Source organism: Bos indicus, chromosome 2 (genome assembly GCF_029378745.1).
Source record: "Bos indicus isolate NIAB-ARS_2022 breed Sahiwal x Tharparkar chromosome 2, NIAB-ARS_B.indTharparkar_mat_pri_1.0, whole genome shotgun sequence".
NCBI lineage: Eukaryota > Metazoa > Chordata > Mammalia > Artiodactyla > Bovidae > Bos > Bos indicus.
In genome coordinates this window covers 126,940,094-126,959,921 of record NC_091761.1, presented here as the reverse complement: position 1 = coordinate 126,959,921, position 19,828 = coordinate 126,940,094, and the positions used below count along the sequence as shown (strand labels likewise).

The window sequence follows — 19,828 nt, the reverse complement described above, 5'->3', positions numbered from 1 at the left end:
ACTGTTGGCACAGTCATTTTATTGCATCCAGGACATCAGAGTCCAGACCACCCCTGATTTCAGCTCCAGTGACTCCTCCTTCCATCCCTCTTGGCCTTTGAACAGGTTTTTCCCTCTGCCTGGAATACATTTCCTCTTCTCCATCTGCAAACTCCTATTCACCCTTCTCAACCCAAGATCCTGAGGGTCCCAGGCAGCACTAATTATTCCCTCCTCAGTGTTTCCCCTGACAGTTCATTCGATAGTAAAGCCTTTAATCCTGCATTAATCCACAGGGCCCCATCAATAGCCTGTCTCTGAGTAGAGGCCCAAGAAACACTGAATGGATAAACACTGAGCTGTGAATGAGGGACCCAGGAAAGATGGGAACAGGATGAGTGGGACACAGAGTCCAGTGATAGGAGGGTGGAGCTCACTGGGACAGTGACTGAGAGCTGTGGGGCACTGGATGGGATCCATTTCCACCCGGCACAATCTTTGACCTTTGGGGGTTCTCTGGAACACCCAAACTCCAAGCTGGAGTTCAAGGAACCTTAAAGTCCTGCACACAACAGAGGGCTGTCCTTTCCCAAGGGGATCTGGGTAGAGGGCACTGCTGATGCTTTCCCTGTCCCTCAGCTCAGATCTGACTCTAACCTAAATCCCAACTTCACCCCCTCCCAGATAATCTGGAAGCCCCAAGTCAGGGTCTTGGCCCCAGCTGATCCCCCATCCTCACCCCTAAGTGAGAGAGGCAGTGAGGGGAGGCAAAACCAGGGTGGCCCACATCTTTCTCTTTCTCTTTCCCTCTCCCAGGGCAGGCAGCTGGGGCAGGCCCAAGAGTAGACCCCAGCAGCTCCAGCCAATCCTCAATCCAAGGACTGGCCAGTGCTGCCCTTGGCAGCCGAGGAATGCACAGAGAATCACCGTGGGCCAGACAAAAACACCTTTACCAGGACTTGTTCCCACCTGGAGCCAAAGTTCCCATCTATTCCCATCTGTTCCCATCCGGACCTTTGGGCCCCCACTATACTTCCCTCCCTACCAGCTGCCACCCCCTTCACTGAGTCTTCCGATGAAGATCAAGTTTGCGCCGTACCAGCTGGCTCAGGAGGAATGCAGTGAGGATGCTGCTGCCTACTGTGAGCAAGAAGAGGCCAGAGAAGTTGTGGGGCCAGCGGGTGTGCAGAGGCTCATAGATGGACCGCCGGGCCTCATAGTCCAGCGCCACGGCCTCCAGCTGGGCCAGCGTGCACAGTACCAAAAAGACATGGAAGAGCTGGTGGCCCTGCCCGAAGACATGGCAGCTGCCAGGGAACCAGCGCTCAGGCATGAAGGCAGAGAAGAAAGCTGCAGCCAACAGAAAGAAGACCACCTGGCATTTGTGGTAGAGAAGAGCCGGGTCATCTGTGGCAGGGTCGGGGGACACAAGGATGCGGTGAGCCACGGGGCTGATGTCCAGTGCGTAGGCCAGCGCAGAGGGTACCTCCTGGCAAGTGCGGCCCAGCAGGCCAGGCTTCTGGATGTACTTGTTGTAGCAGGAGCCAGTGCAGGAAAGCCAAGCAAGAAAGGCAGCCGTGGGCAGGAAGATGGTCTGCACTTGGGCATGCCAGGCAGGCTCAATGGCATAGTAGAAGTGTGCCAGGGCGCTGCCAAACTGGTACACGGCCACACCCACATAGTCCAGGAAGAAGAAGCTGTAATGCCAGAACTCGGACTTGGCCTGCAGGAGGTGAGCCAAGGCACTGAGGGAGAGGTAGGTGAAGGAGGCGAGGACGATGATGAAGAGAGGCAGGGCATGTGGGTCTCCCCAGAAGTCCACGGTGCCCACAAAGATGGCAAGCCGCAGCAGCAGCACCAGGGCGGCCAGCAGGTGGGTCCAGACGTTCACCGCCTCGTTGTGCTGCTGGAACAGCGTGCGGAAGTAGAAGCGCCAGGTCCGATGCAGCGGCCGGTAGCCCACGTAGATGTACGGCTTCCAGAAGAGGGGCGGCACCTCGGCTCGATCCACGGTGAACACAGGCTCTGATGGCACAGACAGCTGAGGCTCCTGGTGGACCTGCCGCAGACTGGGCAGGAGGTGGCTGAGCTTCTGGGCCACGATTGTGGCCATGGCTGTGGGCTGGGCAGGGGGCTGGAAGAGAGAGGCCCGAGCAAAGTTAGGGAGCTGGTGTCCTCACCCTCCTGCCCCATGAGCAGCAACTGGGGGGGCTTTGCTGCCCAGTTCTTTCTCCATCTTCCCTACCCCCTTATCCCTACACTGAGTTAAAAAGGAGCAGAGTTGTCCTCAGAGAGAGCTCAGCTCTGACTCACGATTCTTTTGCTCCTTGATCTATCCCAAGGGCCTAGGATAGTGCCTGGCATATAGAAGGTGCTCAATAAATGTTTGAGGCAGGCGTTACTTAGAGGCCACTATGTCAGCCAACTCCTTTCCAGTCCAGGCTCCATGCAGCAGCCCCCGTTGTTTTCTTCCAGTGTTCATGCTGCCGTCAGTGCTCACATGGTGGTGACAATGTCCTTGCTAAGAACAGATTTGCTACCTCTACGTTTAGCTTCTTCCAAATGGCCTGGGTCTCCCACTAACCCTCATTACCCTACATGATCTGGTCCCTACTGCCTTTCCCAGCTTTAGTACTCAACCACAGCACACATCACACCCAGCCACAGCCTCATCAAGCCCCTGGACCTGCTGTTTCACATGTCTGTAGCTCTGGGTAAGCTGTTCCCTCCATCTGAGACATTTACCTCATCTTGCCTGTCTGGCAAGCTCCTAGTCATTCCTCAAAACCCATTTCTTCTGTGATATTTTCCCAGGCTTCCCTGGCCCCCCAGTCCTCTGATGCTGACCCTTCTACTCGAATGCCCACAGTCCTTTGACCATTATAACATTTCTCATAGGCATTAAGTTGTTAATGCAAGCTCCTCCAGGGTAGGCTTATTTGTCTTATTATTTTGTGAACCCCTGGTGCTTCGCAGGTAGCTGGTGCTCATTTTCATTCATTTCATGCTTGTGGAATGAAAAATCAGCATAATAGCATCCTGATAATACTTCGTAGCCTTGAAGGCCCAACTCAAAAAGCCACTTTTCTCCCTGCAAGTCCCTAGTAACAACTGATCCTATAAAAACAGCCCTTGCCCCACCCCTGCTGAAAAGTTCCTGCCTCTAGACCTTCCACACTGCTAACTGCAAATAAATCCAATCTAACCCCTCACCCTGCATTCAAGACCCCATGACCTGCTCCCACCCTCATTTCCACCTAACCCAAATGTGAGACCCTGTGCCAACTTCCTTTCCCTCTACTGAAGTCCTTTAAGACCAGTACAAGCTGCCACCTCCTTAATGCCCCCTCACTTTCCCCTGTGGAAGATCTATAATGGATTATACAAGTTATCATTTAAAACATATTCATTCATTTATTCATTTAGCAAACACTTACTGAGCTCCTTCTCTGCCTCACGTCCTGTGCTGGGTCCCAGAGTGTAGGGTGGGAGGAGAGTGGAAAAGAATTTGATCCTTGCCTTCAAGAACTTCATAATATGGTAGAGGTTATAGAGAGGAAACCAAAGCATAGCAAATGCTTACACAGCATGTGCTATGTGCCAGACAGTGTCTTAAGCAATTTATGCATATTTGATTCATTTAATCAACACAACACCCTATGAGACAGGTACTATCATATGCCCATTTTTCAGACAAGGAAACTGAAGCACAGAGAAGTTGAGTACCCTGCCTAAGAAGCAGTAAAGGCATGATATAAATTCAGTTTGCAGTCTTTTTATTATTATTACTATTATTTTATTTTTTGACAGCACTGCACAGCATGTAGGATTTTAGTTCCCTAACGAGGGATCGAACCTGCAGCCCCTGCATTGGAAACATGGAGTCTTAACCACTGGGCCACCAGAGAAGTCTCTCAGTTTGTAATTTTAACCACGTCCCAAAACTGCCCTCTGCAGTCAAGGTGGCAAGTACTATTAATAGTTTAATAATTATATACTGTTTTTGCCTGATACTAGTTGCTTAATTCAGGCTTATCATTACTCACCGTGCCGTTCATTAAATCAAATATGTATTGATAAACTATCCAGACAACTAGCTAGACAGACAACTCCCCTCCCTCAAATTCTCCCCAAGAAGCTTAATGGATGCAGCAACCAAACTTACTGTTTTTCATTCATCAGATATTTACTGCAACTTCCTTTGCACCAGTCATTCTAAAATGCAAGAAATCTGGGCAAGATAAAGCACTCAAGTTCTCCGCCATCAGCAGCACCATGATCACCCCCAAAGCCCCAGTAATTCGCACATAGTCCAAGCAAACACAGGGTGCTTGTTGTGCAAAGGCAACATCAAGCCACCCCCAGCCCACACTCCACCTCACCCCCAGCCTGATCTGCATCCCTTAGTTCCTCCTGCATTACATTATGGAGTCAGCTCTGGCCTCTGACCTTTCCCAGCCTGGTAGCGAAGTAGGAGTTAAATAAGTCATTACACCACTGCATGGGAGGTGCTACAACAGGGGAGTACAAGAGTCTTCTACTTCATATTCCAAGATGGCCTGGCAGGTTTAGGAATCAGACCCTGCTGATGAACCAATTCATCAGCAAGACCTTGCTAATGACCGTAGTGGGGCCACTTCTGTGCAGAGCACAAGAACCCCCCAGCCCACTTGCTGGTTGAATCCACTTGCCAGAATTGGATTTCTTCTCCTCCCCGAGAGACAGGTCTTTAACCTCAACAGTCTGGCCTCCACCCTTGTCTACAGCTTTGTCTTCCCAACTCAGAACCTCAGGGAACCAAGAAAAGGCCTCTGAAAGCATCTCATGCAGTTCCTTTGTTTTACCTTGAGAAAACAGGAGCCCAGAGACAGGAAGGCTTTCCCGAGAGTTGCCCAATTCGGCTAGCTTTCCATTCCACCATGAGGACAAAGGCCTGGGAATGATGACATGCAGCAGTGCCTTAGTTCCTGGCTCCCTAAAATCTGTCCCATCCAGTTCAGCGCTCCATCCCCACTCTTGGAACTTCCCAAGTCCTAAGAGCATATTAAAAGATCAGAGAAGGCCTGCACCAAAGAGCCTGCTTCACTTTGTTGAACCTATTGGATTGGCCAAAAACTTCGTTCAGGTTTTTCCGTACGATGTTAATGGGAAAACCCAAATACTTTTTGAACAGCTCAATACATTTGCCAAGCTTACATGACCAAGGATTTCCTTTCCCAGTAATGATTATAAAGCTAGCTGAAATGTAGTAAGAGTTTACGATATGCTCACTCATAGCCTGGTGGCTCAGCTGGTAAAGAATCTGCCTGTATTGCAGGAGACCTGGGTTCGATCCCTGGGTTGGAAAGATCCCCTGGAGAAGGGACCAGCTACCCACTCCAATATTCTGGCCTGGAGAATTCCATGGACTGTATAGTCCATGGGGTCACAAAGAGTCAGACACGACTGAGCGACTTTCACTTTCACTTTCTCACTCATAGCCTTGTTGCAACTCTCATAACTAGCCTGTGAGGTAGGTAGAGAGAGGTGAAGCCAGGATCTGGACCCAGCTCTGTGACTGCAGAGCCCAGATACTCTCAGCCACTCCTGTTGCCTTGCTTCCTGTCACAGCCAACCGCATCCCACAGAACCACTTTGGAAAATGCTGTTCTAAAGCAGGTGACCAGGTCCTTTCCTGCAAATTGCATCCTTAGGCTTCTAGCAACTGACTTGCATCCAAGGACCTCAGTCTCACCCAGTTACCAGCTCCCTACTCTCTGTACCAGTGAAGCCTGGCTCACAGCCACCTCCTCAGCAGGGGATAGCTCACTCCCTGTCCTCCTCCTCCCCCACACACAGTGGACTTTGAGCGCAAAACCCAGACACCAGATCCTGGGATGACAGAGGTCTAGTCGCCCTGTTTCCTTTAGACCTCAGCCAGCAGCCCAGTTCCATGTGAACAGCTCTATTTTCAGAATTGGTTCCCATCTCCTGACTCCATGAACGTGGCCCTGGATCCAGGGGAAAGAAGCAGGGGCAGGAGTTTAGCATGACCAGAAGGATGAGGGCGGACACCCAGAGGGCAGGCTCAAGGCATCCTCTGAGCAGTTTGCCCACCCCAGTCTTGTTCCAGGCATCCCACCCCGTCCAGTACACCTTCATGGCCCTCCTCCACACTCAGTCGCTTCAGCATGTCCAGCTCTTTTCAACCCCATGGATTGTAGCCCGCCAGGGTCCTCTGTCCATGGGATTCTCCAGGCAAGAATGCTGGAGTGGGTTGCCATGCCCTTCTCCAGGGGACCTTCCCAACCCAGAGATGGAACATTGGAAAGCAGGTTCTTTACCACTAACACCACCTGGGAAGCCCCAGGGCCCCCCTCCAAGTCTCCCTAATTGCACTAGTTACCTAAGGGTTTCTCTTGAACACTAGGGCTGATGACTTCTGCTATAGAACAGAAAAAATTCACCAGATGCCAGGCACTGGATGGCACTTCCATACGTGAGGGTCACTAGGGGTGGGGCTTCCAGGGACTGTAGGTGTCTTGTGTGATGTCACCAGAGGGTGGGGCTAAAGACCACCTCCACCCTCCACCCTCCCCTCTATTACCACTACTACCTTGGTCAACTCCAGGCTAAACTCTGCCCCCACTAGCCAGGCCTCAGCTAGAGAAGGAAGCTCGTGGTTAACCTCTGCATGAAATATTTGGGGAGACTGAGAGCTAGCTGAAATGTTGTGACTTACCCAAGATCACACGGCAAGGCAGGCAAAGCTGGGCTGAGACCAAATGTCCAGGGCCTGGTTGATGGATATCAGGCAAACTTGACTGGCTTCTGTCCCCTACTCAGTAGGAATCAGAATGGAAGGAAGTTAGGAATCAAGGAGAAAACAGACACTATAAAGGCTCATGAAGCAGATGGACTTCAGATTCAGACAAACCAAGTTGACTTCTGCTTCCATAACACACTAGCTGTGTGACCTAAGACAAGTGACTTACCGTCTCTAATCCTCAGCCCCCTCATGGGAATTTTAACATTATCTACCTCATAGACTGCTACAAATATGAAATCTATGAGAACAGTTTTAGCACAGTTTAGGGATTCAGTAAATTATTCCTATTATTAGTATCAATTATTAATAGTAGTAGTATTTGAAATATTCTTAGCCTGAATATTAGTATTTAAAACATTCCCAAGTTGAAAAGTTTGCTTTGGGTTCTCTAAAAAAAATCTCAGTGCTCTTTTAGGCCTCAATATCTGGTTCCACTGGGTTTGGAGGCCTTACAAAATTATCTGTATCTCTTTAAACATTTACCTTCCTCTGAGGGTACATTTAGGGACCAGGACAATATGGCTGGAGTTTGGACTTCTGGGGACACTGACCTTATTTAATAATTAAAGTGTTCTTAGCAAAGGCCATTCAGAGTAACCTCTCTGGATTCACAGAGCCCTGAAGATTTGCACTTGCCCATTGACCCAAGAGAAGTGAAATCCCCAGAGAAAAGGGGCTTCAGCCCCAGCTGCCCCAGAAGCCCCATCCCTGAGCAGGAGGGTAAAGGTGGAAGACTGTGCTAGCCGGTAATATGTGGCCTGTCTTGCAGGTTCGGGAGCCTTCTGGTTTGACTGAACTTCAGAACTGGGATCTCCATGGCCCAAGTGGGATGTCTTTTTTCCTTTAGTTTACTTATTTTTGACTCTGCTGGATCTTCCTTGCTGCTTGCAGACTTTAGTTGCTGTGAATGGTGGCTACTCTCCAATGCGGGGTGCAGGCTTCTCATTTCAGTGCCTTCTCTTGTTGCAGAACACAGGCTCTGGGGCACCTGGGCTCAGTGGTTGTGGTGCGTGGGCTTAATTACCCTGCAGCATGTGGTAATTTCCCCGACCAGGGATTGAACCTGTGTCCCCTGCACTGGCAGGTGGATTCTTAACCACTGGACCACCAGTGGGAAGTCTTCTGTCAGCCTGAGCATCATCTTCTTCTTCTCCCCTCCCACCTCCTCAGCTCTTCCAATTCACATTTCCCTTTTCTAAACTTAAGGTCAACCTCCTCACCTGCTTCCTCAACCAAAGCTTGCCACCCCCCAAGTTCCCCTGGTTTCCCCCTGATACACACTGTCAGAGAGAGGCTCCTTAATATCTCTGGGGGCAAAACAGCAGGCCAGTTTGTGGGGATTAGGTGGTGAGTGGGCTTCGGAGTGGGAGAGCCCTGGGTTGTACCAATCTCACAGATTTTACTCAATGAGTACTATACGCGGGGCATAGGGGTGCCGGGCTGGGGGCATATGGTGAACGAAGCAGACAGGCTGCCTGATGGGGCTCACCCACACAAATGAAATACCCCTGAGCCCAGGAAAATAAATAAATAAAGCCCAGAGAGAAGCCCCCTGGCTGGTAATCACGGAGAACTGCAGAGAGCTGCTGCTCCCAGGGAGGGAATCTGCTCACCTGTTTCCTCCGGCAGTTATTTCAAGACAAGCCAGGTCCTTGTTTTCATGTGAGGATGGGATTTCAGGTTTGGAACTTACCAGTTGTGTGACTTTGCTTCACCTCTCTGTACCTATCCATTTAAAATCTGAGAATAATAATAGCTACCTCAAGAAAAACAAAGTCACAGATGCTGGATGTTGGCTCTGGCACGGCTTTGGCTCCACCAGCTTTGTTGATTCTAGTCCTGACTCAGCTACTCAATCCTTGTGTGGCCCTGACAAGTCCCTTCTGTTCTTGGCCCTGTTTCTCCAAATGTCAAAGGACAGAATGCATTCTCCGGTGACTTCAAAGGGCCCTTTAGGCCCTGAGACATTCCAACAGTATTTGTTTTAGGCTTCAGTTCAGTTCAGTTCTTACTCAGTGTCAGAAGCTGGAGCTTCAGCTGTGAACAACACAGTTAAAACACCACCCTCAGGGAACTTATAGCCCAGTTAATTAACAGCTAAAGGGTAACACCTAAGGGTATTCATACCGTGCCCTCTTGGAGCTTAACAGCCTTGTGTGTGTGTTAATCGCTCAGTTGTCTCTGACTCTTTGGGACCCCAAAGGAGCCCACCAGGCTCCTTTGTCCGTGGGATTCTCCAGGCAAGAATACTGGAGTGGGTTGCCATTTCCTTCTCCATAACAGTCTTACTAAATAGCCTCTATTATAAGTATATTTGATTATAATTCTACTTCTTTTGCCTCCTTCCTGTCAAGCAAAATATTCATCTTTGCTTCTCTGGGCCCTGACAGTTCAGTACACTCTCTTAAAGACAACTTCATCTTGCCATGGAAGGCTGTTTAACCTCATCAGACAAAAACAATTAAGGCTAGGCCAGTGTTAACAATGCAGCTGTCAGAAGTAAACCCTCTTGAGAGGTCCTGACAAGGATAACACAATATGGCAGAACCTGAAATATTATTACTAAGACTAGGCACTAACAGTCATCGTTTACAATGGCTTTACACACATTTCACCTCTCCCTCTCAGCAACTCTTTGAACCTGTGGCTACGCTGGTGTCACAGCCCCGGAGGGAGGCAGGATGACAGAGCGTGCCTATCTTACTCCAAAACCAGTGCTCTTGCCCTTCATCCACTGCAGTCAACTCCCAGGCACCCAGTGAGTGGCCACAGATTATACAAGCAAAGTTTTCATCCCTGGCTGGCTTCTTGATATCTCAGCAACTAGGTCACCTCCCTCAATGCAAACCAATTCGCCAGTTCCTCCCACTGAGTTTAAAGAAAAAGCTCCTCCATGTGTTCCAAAACTGAACAGAAACCTCTTTTATTTTTTGTAACTGCACTTTGGGCCTCCAATTGTACTGAACCGTGTGATCAGAATGAAATAAATCACTCTTAAAGGAATTCCTCTGAGGGTCTCAGACTCACAACTGCTCTGAGGACAGGGAAACACCTGCTGGAGGAAAGCAGGCCCAGGTGAGCTAGCTACAATTGCCCAGGACATGGGGACAGAAAAGGGACCTGGGTTTATCACTGACCAGTTTCCCTACTGACCTCTTGGCAGGGGAACTAAGCTGGGGAAAAGCAGCCTGTCACTAAGGGGCCCCGCGGTTGTATAAGCCCCAAGATGGGAGGCTGGGTCCCTCTCCAATGTCACGGACATCCCCCTAGGAGCAGCCAGGCCCTGAAAATATATCACACTCAACTCCCCAGTCTTGGTCTGACCGGACCTCTCACTCCTGCCAGGCTTAGTTGGGTAATGGTGGGCGGATGCTCCAGGGAAACCTCTGGTTTCCCTATAGGTCCTCAAAACCTATAGTCTCGAGACAAGTGCGTCCCTCAACGAGTGGGGGGAATCCCTCATAGTCTCCTGACACCAAAGGAGCCCCGATCTCAACGGACCTGCGCTCCTTTGGAGTGAGAGCCCCTCTGAGCCCCATGCCGTGCTCTTCCACTGTTTCCGACTTCCCAACTGGGAGTCCGTCACACCACCCAGTTCCAGGTACTCACACCCCCTTTCACCCCCAGAATCTCCCTAGATTCCCCCTTCCGTGGGAGGAGCATGGTCCGTGCCCATCGTCCTCCGACACTGCGGTCCTCCCCGGGGCCAGCTCGCCCCACCGCCCGCCTCCTCTCCTCCTTGCTGCTCTGATCGCCCCGGGCCTCCAGCCTCCTCCCGCTGCTCCCCGAGAGGCTCCCCCTCCAGCTCCGCTCCTCCTAATCCAGTCTCTCCGCAGCGGCGGCCCCTCCAGCTGATTCACAGTCAGCCTCCCGCTCCAGCGGGAGATGCTCCCTCTCTGCCGGCGCGGTCCTGTGGGTCTTCCCTCCCTCCCCACATGCCTCTCCCCGCCCGCCACCCCGCCAAACCAAGACATCCAACCCCGAGTCTCGGATGCACCCTGCGCCCCGCCCGGCCCCGCTGCCCAACACCGCCAGCTCTCCGGCAGCCGGGTACCTGAGGCCGAGCCGATCTGCGAGAGGCTGCCCTCGGCATCCAGGCATCCGGAGCGCAGATAAAAGGGGGCGGCCGGGCGGAGGCCCCGCCCCGAGTCGGGGGAGAACTGGTCGCAGACTCTGGGTTCGGGGCTCAGGACCCTGCCACCGCCGCCGCCTGCCCAGGCCTGGATGATCCCGCCCGCCCACCGAGCCGGCCTGGCAGGGCGCCAGCAGCACCTCCACCGCCCCCCACCCCCGCGCCCACGTGTTGCACACGGGGGCAAGAGGGGTCATCCACACCGGCGACGACAGCCTGGCGAGGTCCTGCGTCTTTGGGGCCGAGGGAGACTAGGAGGCCGAGAAAGCAGAAGTTGCTGCTCAGCTGAGGAGTCGCTCCCACTTCCGGCGACTTGAGCCGCAAGCTCCGGAGTCTGGACCTGGCTAACTCGAGAGGGAGGCGGCGAGTTGGAGCTGGAGCACCCGAATTTTCCAGTGAGAGCCCGCAGCCCAGCCCTGAAGCCACGTAAACCCACACAGCCCACCTCACTAGGCTGCTTCTGGTCAGATACGCCTGACCTTCCCCCATCTTCACCTCGCTGCCTGGGGAGCTCCACCCCAACCCTGCACCTCAGTCTTATTCAAGTCCCCACCGAAAGCGCTGTCTTCCGGCAGCTTTTCCTAACCTACCCTGCCCAGCCCAAGACACACTATTTAGACTTCCATTAAAACACCTGCTTTGGAATTCCGTGGTGGTCCAGTGGTTAGGTCTCAGCGCTTTCACTGCTGAGGCCACGAGTTCAATTCCTGGTCACGGATCCAAGTTTCCACAGGCCTTTCCATGTGGCCAAACAAAAGCCCTCTTTCTACTCCTTGGTGTAACATCTCCCCGCAGGAGAGGGAGTACCTGAAGGGTAGGCCCTTAGAAGATACTGGACCAACATTGGTAGGGCTTGTCTGCTCCTCGGGTATGTAAAGATCTGGACCAGGCAGAGTGGGGAGAAACCCGGACCTGTCTTGGAAGCATCAGCCTGATGGATGGAACTGAGGGGAGACTGCCTCAGGGGGACACCCCCTGCCCTCAGGAGCTCTGAGCCTATTCAGAGGGACAGTTGTGGGGCAAAGGCATGATACAGGATCCAAGTTCTAGCGCTACCCCAACTAACCATGTGATCTTGGGCAAGTTTCCTTGTTCTCAGTGGGCCTTAGTTTATTACCTGTAAAACAGAGCTAATAATACCAACCTGACAGGGGTGTTAGGAGAAGTAAGTAAAACTAAAGTAGATAGGAAGGTTGTTTGTCAACTGCAATGTACTAGAGGAATATACACTTCTCTTTTATAACAAAACCTGTATAATCATAATGTAATAGGATGAAATAAGTCTTTACTTCTACAGGTTCAGACAAGCACACAAGAATTACGTAAATCTCCATTGCTCTTATAGCTAGGAAGAGTGGCATAGAAAATCTGATCATTTAGAACAGGTAGGGTATAGCAAATGAAAATAAGTAAGGACATTATGGAGATTACATTCTACATGATGAAACATATTCTACCATAGTGAATAAGAACTTGAAAGGTGATTTGGATTCAGTTTCCGTTTGTGGAACACCTGCTCTGTCCTGGACTTGTTTGTTTTGTGCTGTTTTTAGTATCTCTTTATTTATCTATTTGGCTGCACCAGGTCTTAACTGTGGCGTGCTGGCTCTTCGATCTTCTTTGCAGCATGCAGGTTCTTTAAGTTGTGGCATGTGGACTCTTTTTGTTGCGTCCTGTAGGATCTTTAGGTGCAGCATGTCAGGTCTAGTTTCCTGACCAGGGATCGAACCCTGGCCCCCTGCATCGGGAGCAATGAGTCTTCACCACTGGACCAGTAGGGAAGTCCCTGGACTTGTTTTTAAAGCTATAGTTTATTAAGCTCTTGCCATGGGCAAAACTACCTCCTTTGATCCAGATAATCCTATTTACTCATTTCACAAATTGGGAAATTGAGGCTCAGAAAGGAGACATGAGACTGTTAAATTCTCTCATTTGGCCTCATGCATTCCTGCACATTGAATGTGTTGTTCCCCATTTTATGGCTAGAAAACATGAAGCCCAGTGAAGAGAAATGACATATCCCAGGTCTCATAACTCACGGTGTATTTAGGGTCTGGGCAGGAGATGCAGGAGACGTGGGTTCGATCCCTGGGTCAAGAAGATCCCCTGGAGGACGGCATGGCAACCCACTCCAGTATTCTTGCCAGGAAAATCCCATGGACTGAGGAGCCTGGCGGGCTACAGTCCATGGGGTCGCAAAGAGTCAGACACGACTGAGTGAATGAGCATGCACACACGCACACGTGCGTCAGTGAACCTGTATTTGTGCTTGGGGGAGAAAAAGCACTTAACCAGGAAACTTGGCTTGGATACTTGACAGCTGAATGATAAAAGTAATACAAGTAGAAACAGTGATCAGTCATGACGCACTTGCCATGTGCAAAGCCCGCTAGACACGCTGTAAGCCCGTGACGGGGTGCTGTTGTTATCTCTGTTTGCAGATGAGGAAGCAGACTCGAGAGGATCCTACTTGCCCTAGGTCACCCAGTTGCCTAGTGGCAGACTTGGATCCAAATCCAGCTCTTAGCTGCTACACAGTACTGGTATCAAACGGTGGAGCTGTGGGGCCAGCACGTGTCCTTCCCTGCCCTCTGCTCCGACTCCTTCCAGCCCAGGGAGGGTGAGAGCAGCCCCAGGGCAGCCAAGGGCACCTCCCTTCCCTGTCCTCCCCTGGCTCAGGCCACCTGGTTGAGACCCAGTGACTCCACTGCTCCAGGATCCCAGAGCCCCTATAAGCCTTTGAGTCCTGTCCCTGGAAAGGGGAACAGGTTATTCTATAACCTGTGCAACATCCACCTGCCCTCCCAGGTGCCGGGCTCGGCCCTTGAAGGAACAGGGAGACTGAATTTTGGGGCAGGCCTAAGGAACCAAAGGCCTCAGAGGTCGGGCTCTGAGTGGGGAGGCCATCTGGAAGGGCTTCAGTGGACTCGAAGTAAGAGAAAGGATGAAGGGGGCGCCTGAGCTGTCTGAAACACAATCTCTTTTTTTTTTTTTGGTATTTATTTATTTACTTGGCTGTACTGGGTTTTAGTCACGGCATGCAGGATCTAGTTCCTTGACCAGGGGTCGAACCTAGGCCCCCTGCATTGGGAGCACAGAGTCTTAGCCAATGGACCACGAGGGAAGTCCCTGGAACACATTCTTGTCTTTTCCCCCAAGCAAGTGCTTCCGTCCTCTGGAGGCAGCAAAGCCGTGAGGCACATGAGTGTGTTCTACCTGGGTTCACATCTTAGTTCTACCACTTACCAGCAAGTTATGTATCTCCTTCACTCTAAAACAGGCTAATGATACCCACCATATAGGGTTGGCATGAGGATTAAATGAAATAATACATGTGACATGTTCACAGAGCCTGGCACAGAGGGACTGCTCGATAAAGGCCAACTATCAGTCTGTTTCAATTCTTTACTCCATCCCCTTGCAAATAGGTGAGAAAAATAAAATAAAGAAAAATTTGTGGTAAGCCCCCAAATTTTGAAATGGTTTGTTACACAGCATGGTTGAAGCTATTCCTGACTCGTACACATAGCAAAGCCAGAGTTGGAACCCGGGGAATCTGACTCAAGACCATAACCTCAACCATGCTTGGTGCATGGGGAGTGCAATGCAGGAGGGACTGGCTTCCTACAGAGATTCTCTGTGTCAAGGCCACTTGGGGCGACTCTTACAGTATGAGGAGTTTCTCCTCAAGCCCTGGGGAGGAGGAAGAACTTTCAAGGCAGCGGGAACAATATGTGCAAATGTGCAGAGGTGTGAGTGGCAGGGTAAGTTTAGGGGATGAAAAACTTTAAACATAGGGGACCTGGTGGCAGCAGAGGACATTGGAAAGGTAGGGGCGTTGGTGATGCTAGAATGTAGGGAGTCAAGACGGGACGGCTTCAACCCTGAGGGCAGTGGGGAGACGAGTTAGAGAGAGGGTTTTTTTCTGGCGAGAGTTAGGTGGGATGGGATGGCTTTCTTCTCATTTCAAGCCTAGTGAGGTGGCTTCAGGGAGACCAGTCAGAGAGGTAGTGGGCTGGACTCTGTGGCTGGTCTCTAACTCTTACCTAAGGATCCCAAGGTGTGAGTAGCAGCAGAGGAGGAGGCAGTGGGAGGAGGGAACTGCACTCGTACGTGAGCAGGTCATGGGTCTGTGCTGCCCCCGACCAGAACTGGGTCATAGGAGAGAGTCAGCCTGGGGCAGCCTTAGATCCCGCCCACAGAGGTCTCCAGAAATGGCCCAGTGCCTCAGCAGAAGGAGGCTGCAGGTGTCCTGAGATGTTGGGAACAGGGCAGGTTCACTGTAAGCAGCTGGCTGGTGGATGCACTTTGTTCTCAGCAAGGGAAGCAAGGGATCGCCAGGTGGGAGGCCCCGCAGTGACCATTCCGTGTGGCAAACACAGGAGTGGCCCAGGCCATATTTTCTTGGCCCACCAAGATTTCAGCCTCAGCAGTGGCGGACTGTTCAGAACGTGAGGACCCCAGCCCCGCTCCAAGCACCCGCCAAGCCTGCCTCTCCTTTCTGGCCTCAGGGCGCTCTTGGAAGCTCTAGCTCAGCCTGCCAGCTGAGCTGCAGACTAGAAATGCAGACGGCCAACACCCTGGGAGCAGCCCTCACCCACGGTGTGTCAGAGCTGTTGGAGAAAGCCCCAGCCTCCTGTCCAAGAGAAGACAGCTCCAAAGGGCACTGTCTGCAGGGCAGAGCGGCAGACACCTCCTCCTTTGTGCTCTGCGTCCTTTCTGGTCTCTCTGCCCACTCCCTCCCTTCACTTCCAGCGATCACCTCCCAAATAAACTATCTGCACTTAAGTCTCTGTTTCAGGCTCTGATTTGGGGGAAAACCAGAGCAGGACTTCCAGGAAAGCAGACCCACCCACAGGAAGAAAGAGTCAGTTTTAAATCTCTGCCAAGCCTGGGGTTTTCCCTCTGGCTCAGCTGTTAAAGAATTCACTTGCTGGCAACCCACTCCACTATTCTTGCCTGGAAAATCTCATGGACAGATGAGCCTGGTGGGCTAGTCTATGGCATCGCAGAGTTGTAACAACACACAATCAGGCAGATTGTGATTTGGGGAAATAGTTCTTGATGGAAATGTGACAGAAAATGAAGAGTGAAGTGACCTGGCAATATGGAATACAGAGTTTTGTAAGAAATTAACGTTTGTGTATAGAATAATAATTGCAAATATTCAAACAATAAAGTCCATGGCTAAAAAAAAAAAAAAAAGAATTCACTTGCCAGCGCAGGAGACTCCAGTTCAATCCCTGAGTCAGGAAGATCCCCCGGAGAAGAAAATGTCAACCCAACTCCAGAATTCTTGCCTGGGAAATCCCATGAACAGAGGAGCCTGGCGGACCCCAGTCTGTGTGGTCCCTAAAAAGTCAGATGCAACCCAATGACTATATAACAACAACAATAACAACAACAAACCTGAAAGTGAAAGTGTTAGTTGCTCAGTCTTGTCAGCTCTTCGCGACCTCATGGACTGTAGCCCGCCAGGCTCCCCTGTCCATGGAATTCTCCAGACAAGAATATTAGAGTGGGTAGCCTTTCCCTTCTCCAGGGGATCTGCCCAACCCAGGGATTGAATCCAAGTCTCTTACATCTCCTGCCTTGCAGGCAGATTCTTTACCATCTGAGCCACCAGGGAAGCCCAACAAAACTGGAAAGCAAGAAAACTAGCTCAAATCAGAGGGTTAAGTCAGACACTTCCTGATCCTATAACTTGCTGCGGGAAGGGGTGCAGCCTCATACGGCAGGCATAAAGGAGCCAGTCATGGTGCCACCCTGGCTCCTTTCCTACTCCAGACTCAAGCTGCCAACACATCCCCATCTCTTTGCCTTTGCACCGGATGTTCCTTCTGTCTGAAGCTCACTTTGCCCCAGACAGGACCTATTACTTAATTTCTGGGGCCCTGTACAAACAAAAATGCAGGGCTTTGTTCAAAACTTAAAAATTTCAAGATAGCAATAGCAGAGTATTAAATCAAGCATGGGACCCTTCAGAACACAGAGCCCCATGTGACTACGTGGGTTCCATGGCCATGAATCTGGGCCTGGCTCCAAAAAGCTGAATGTCTGGCTGCCCCTTCCTTCACATCTCTACTTAAATGTCACCTTAGCAGCAGAGGCTTTCCCTGACCACTTATATCAACTGGCACCCAATCCTCAACGGCACCCCTATCCCACCCAGTACCTCTGATAATCCATCCCAGTCTCATTTTCCTTCTGGACACTCAGCATGCCTGCGGAAAATGCTATGTGGCATTTCAGGGAGCTCCAAGAAACTCTGGTCCTTTATGTCTCAGCACAGAAAGAATTCCACGAAAGGCAAAGCGGTAGATCAGTGGTTTATTAGAACAGGATGCTTATGAGGCTTACAAGTGGGCAAGTGCTGCACATGGAGCATTTGGTGGGCTACTGTTTTACAATCAAAGGACAAGTGGGGAGGGGAAAGACCACCTTCTTTCTCATTCTTGAATAGAGATCACCCTTCCATCATCAGCACCTTCTCCAGGTTGGGCAGGGGAATTTTCTTGGCCCTACAGGGTCAAGCCAGGGCTGTCATGGCACAATGGAAAAGTAGTTCCAGGTCTCAGTACAGTGAGAGTCTTTGCTTTGAAATGTCACCTTTCCATAGTTATTGTGTGTGTGTGTGTGTGTGTGTGTACAGAGCATGTCCGAGGGGTCATTAACTCAGCTGAGCTCACTGGGCAGGATGTGGGTCTCATGCCGCCATCTTTATTGTCTGGGGGCATGTCTCGTGCTTCCGCTGCACGCGCTTTATGCCAAGTAACCTGCTTGGTTTTGTGGTTAAGTAATCATTAACTTCTGCAATTGATTTCCTATTTTATTGTTGTCTTTTCCATTAGACTGTAAGCTCCAGGGACTTTGAATTTGAGTAAGCTCTGGGAGTTGGTGATGGACAGGAAAGCCTGGGGTGCTGCAGTCCGTGGGGTCACAAAAAGTCAGACATGACTGAGCGACTGAACTGAACTGAATCATTAACTTTCTTTCTTGAGTAATCATTAACTTACAGGGGTCTCCCACACCTTCTTCTTCTTTTTTTTCACTTACAATTCTCTAGTGGGATTAACTATTTCATTACCTACTTTGTCCCTTTACTCTGTCCCTATCATTGCCATACTGATGACCCCAGAGTCACCCGTCCTTCCTGGTCCCTGCTATTTCCAAACTGGAAGAGTTCCTAACACATAGTAGGTGCTCAACAGAGGTTAATGGAGTGGAGGGAGGGAGGAAAAGAGGGAGGAAGGGGAAAGGAAAGATGTCTTCATTGTGGAGCAAGCCTGGCCTGGGAGAGAGGCCTGAAGTTGTGACTCAACTCTTTCAAATTACTGAAACTATTTAATGACTTACATGATCGGAAACTTTTAAAATCTGAGCACGTCCAGTGAAGTCATGGAATCTGCTCTTGGCTTCAACCAAGGGACAAGACGACCCAGCTGCAGAAAGTATCTTCACAGGCAGTGGGGGCAAAAGACAAAGATGTTTTCTTCAGTACAACATTTGCCTGTGTGCAAGGATTTTTGTAAGTTGAAGTTCCTAGAAGCAGAATTATCAGATCAAGGGGGATTGTGATAGTTATCACTAAAGTACACTTTTTCGCATTGGACTAATTTACACTTCCACCAACTGAGTGTGAGTCAAATCTTTTGATGTTTGCCAAAGTGCTACGTGCAAATGGAATCTCGGTTTTCTTTTGCTTCACATTTCTCCTTTTATGAGTGAGGCTGAATATCCATTAAAACACACTGTGATACTGTGGTTTATTAAAAGAAATGCATTTGATCTTTGGCCCCGTTTCTGACATAGAGCTTCTGAAACCCTTGTCCTGTCCTAAGTGATGCGGGCACAAGAGCATCTCTTGTTCTAATATTTGTCTTTGACCCTGTTCCTGACACAGGGTTTCTAAAACCCTGTAGCAAGTTAATAGACCCAACGAAGGGGTTATTGGAACCTCTGACCCATAGCTGGTTGGTCAGAAGCACAGGTGCTAACCTAAGCTTGTGACTGGCATCTGAAATGGGAGAGAGGGCTTGTCTCATGGGACTGAGTTCGTAAACCTGTGGGATCTGATGCTGTTTCTGGGTAGAGAGTATCAGAACTGAGTTGAATTCTCAGAAGCCTTGCTGGGCCTGAGAATCGTCCAGTGTTGTGTGGGAGTTCGCCCCTCCCCCAACTCACATACACATTGGGTTGGGTCCAGGAATCCAAAAGACACTTTTAATTTTTTTTATTTATTTATTTTTGGCTGTGCTGGGTCTTCATTGCTGTGCGAGGGCTTTCTCTTGTTGCAGCCAGTGGGGGCTGCTCTCTAGTTGCAGTGCATGGACTTCTCATCGTGGTGGCTTCTCTTGTTTCAGGGCACAGGCTCCAGGCACGTGGGCTTCAGTAGCAGCATGCTGGCTCTATAGTTTCGGCACACAGCCTCAGTCGCCCCAAGGCACGGAGGATCTTCCTGGACCAGGGATCAAACGTGTGTCCCCTGTATAAGCAAATGGATTCCTAACCACTGGACCATTGGAGAAGTCCCAAAAGACACTTTTGAAAGAGAAACAATTCACCCCAAATCCCCTCCTTTAACACTCTGACTTTAACTTCCTGAAGTTTACAGCCGATTTTCTGACATCTTTTTCATAGTTTTAGACAAAACAGAATTCAATGTTCTACTTTTTAGTTTCATTTATCTTTTTCAACAAATATCTATCCTAGTTATAAATATTTACACTAGTCAGGATGAGTTAGGTTTGCTGCAGTAACAACAACACTACCTTAGCAGTTTAAAGCAGGTCGTATTTCTTGCTCATTCTACATGTCCATTGTCAGTGTCTCTATTCCTTGTCATCCTCACTCCAGGGCCAGGCTGATGGAGCAGCTTTGAGGTGCATCCAGCCACCTCTGCAGAGGTT

At 50.3% G+C, this 19,828-nt stretch overlaps 1 protein-coding gene and 1 long non-coding RNA gene across 12 annotated transcripts; one reads left to right on the top strand and one right to left on the bottom strand.

Moving 5' to 3' along the window:
• Positions 1–2: 2 nt before the first annotated feature.
• On the bottom strand, positions 3–11,225 carry PAQR7 (progestin and adipoQ receptor family member 7). 11 transcript variants are annotated; one of them, XM_070776167.1, is made up of 6 exons: positions 10,842–11,225; positions 6,701–6,796; positions 4,824–4,912; positions 4,145–4,194; positions 3,417–3,507; positions 3–2,113 (listed from the first exon to the last, which is right to left on the bottom strand). In XM_070776167.1, the coding sequence occupies exon 6, from the start codon at positions 2,090–2,092 to the stop codon at positions 1,040–1,042; it is 1,053 nt and encodes a 350-aa protein (XP_070632268.1). In that variant the 5' UTR covers positions 2,093–2,113; positions 3,417–3,507; positions 4,145–4,194; positions 4,824–4,912; positions 6,701–6,796; positions 10,842–11,225; the 3' UTR covers positions 3–1,039. The 11 variants fall into 11 exon arrangements, with proteins under 11 accessions (XP_070632268.1, XP_070632286.1, XP_070632281.1 ...); XM_070776185.1 differs by lacking the exon at positions 4,145–4,194 and having other exon boundaries at positions 4,824–5,012; XM_070776180.1 differs by lacking the exon at positions 4,145–4,194.
• LOC139178583 (uncharacterized) lies at positions 9,763–15,707 on the top strand. The gene is made up of 2 exons (XR_011562963.1): positions 9,763–9,862; positions 10,253–15,707. It is a non-coding gene; the product is annotated as an uncharacterized lncRNA (long non-coding RNA).
• The last annotated feature ends 4,121 nt before the right edge of the window (positions 15,708–19,828 follow it).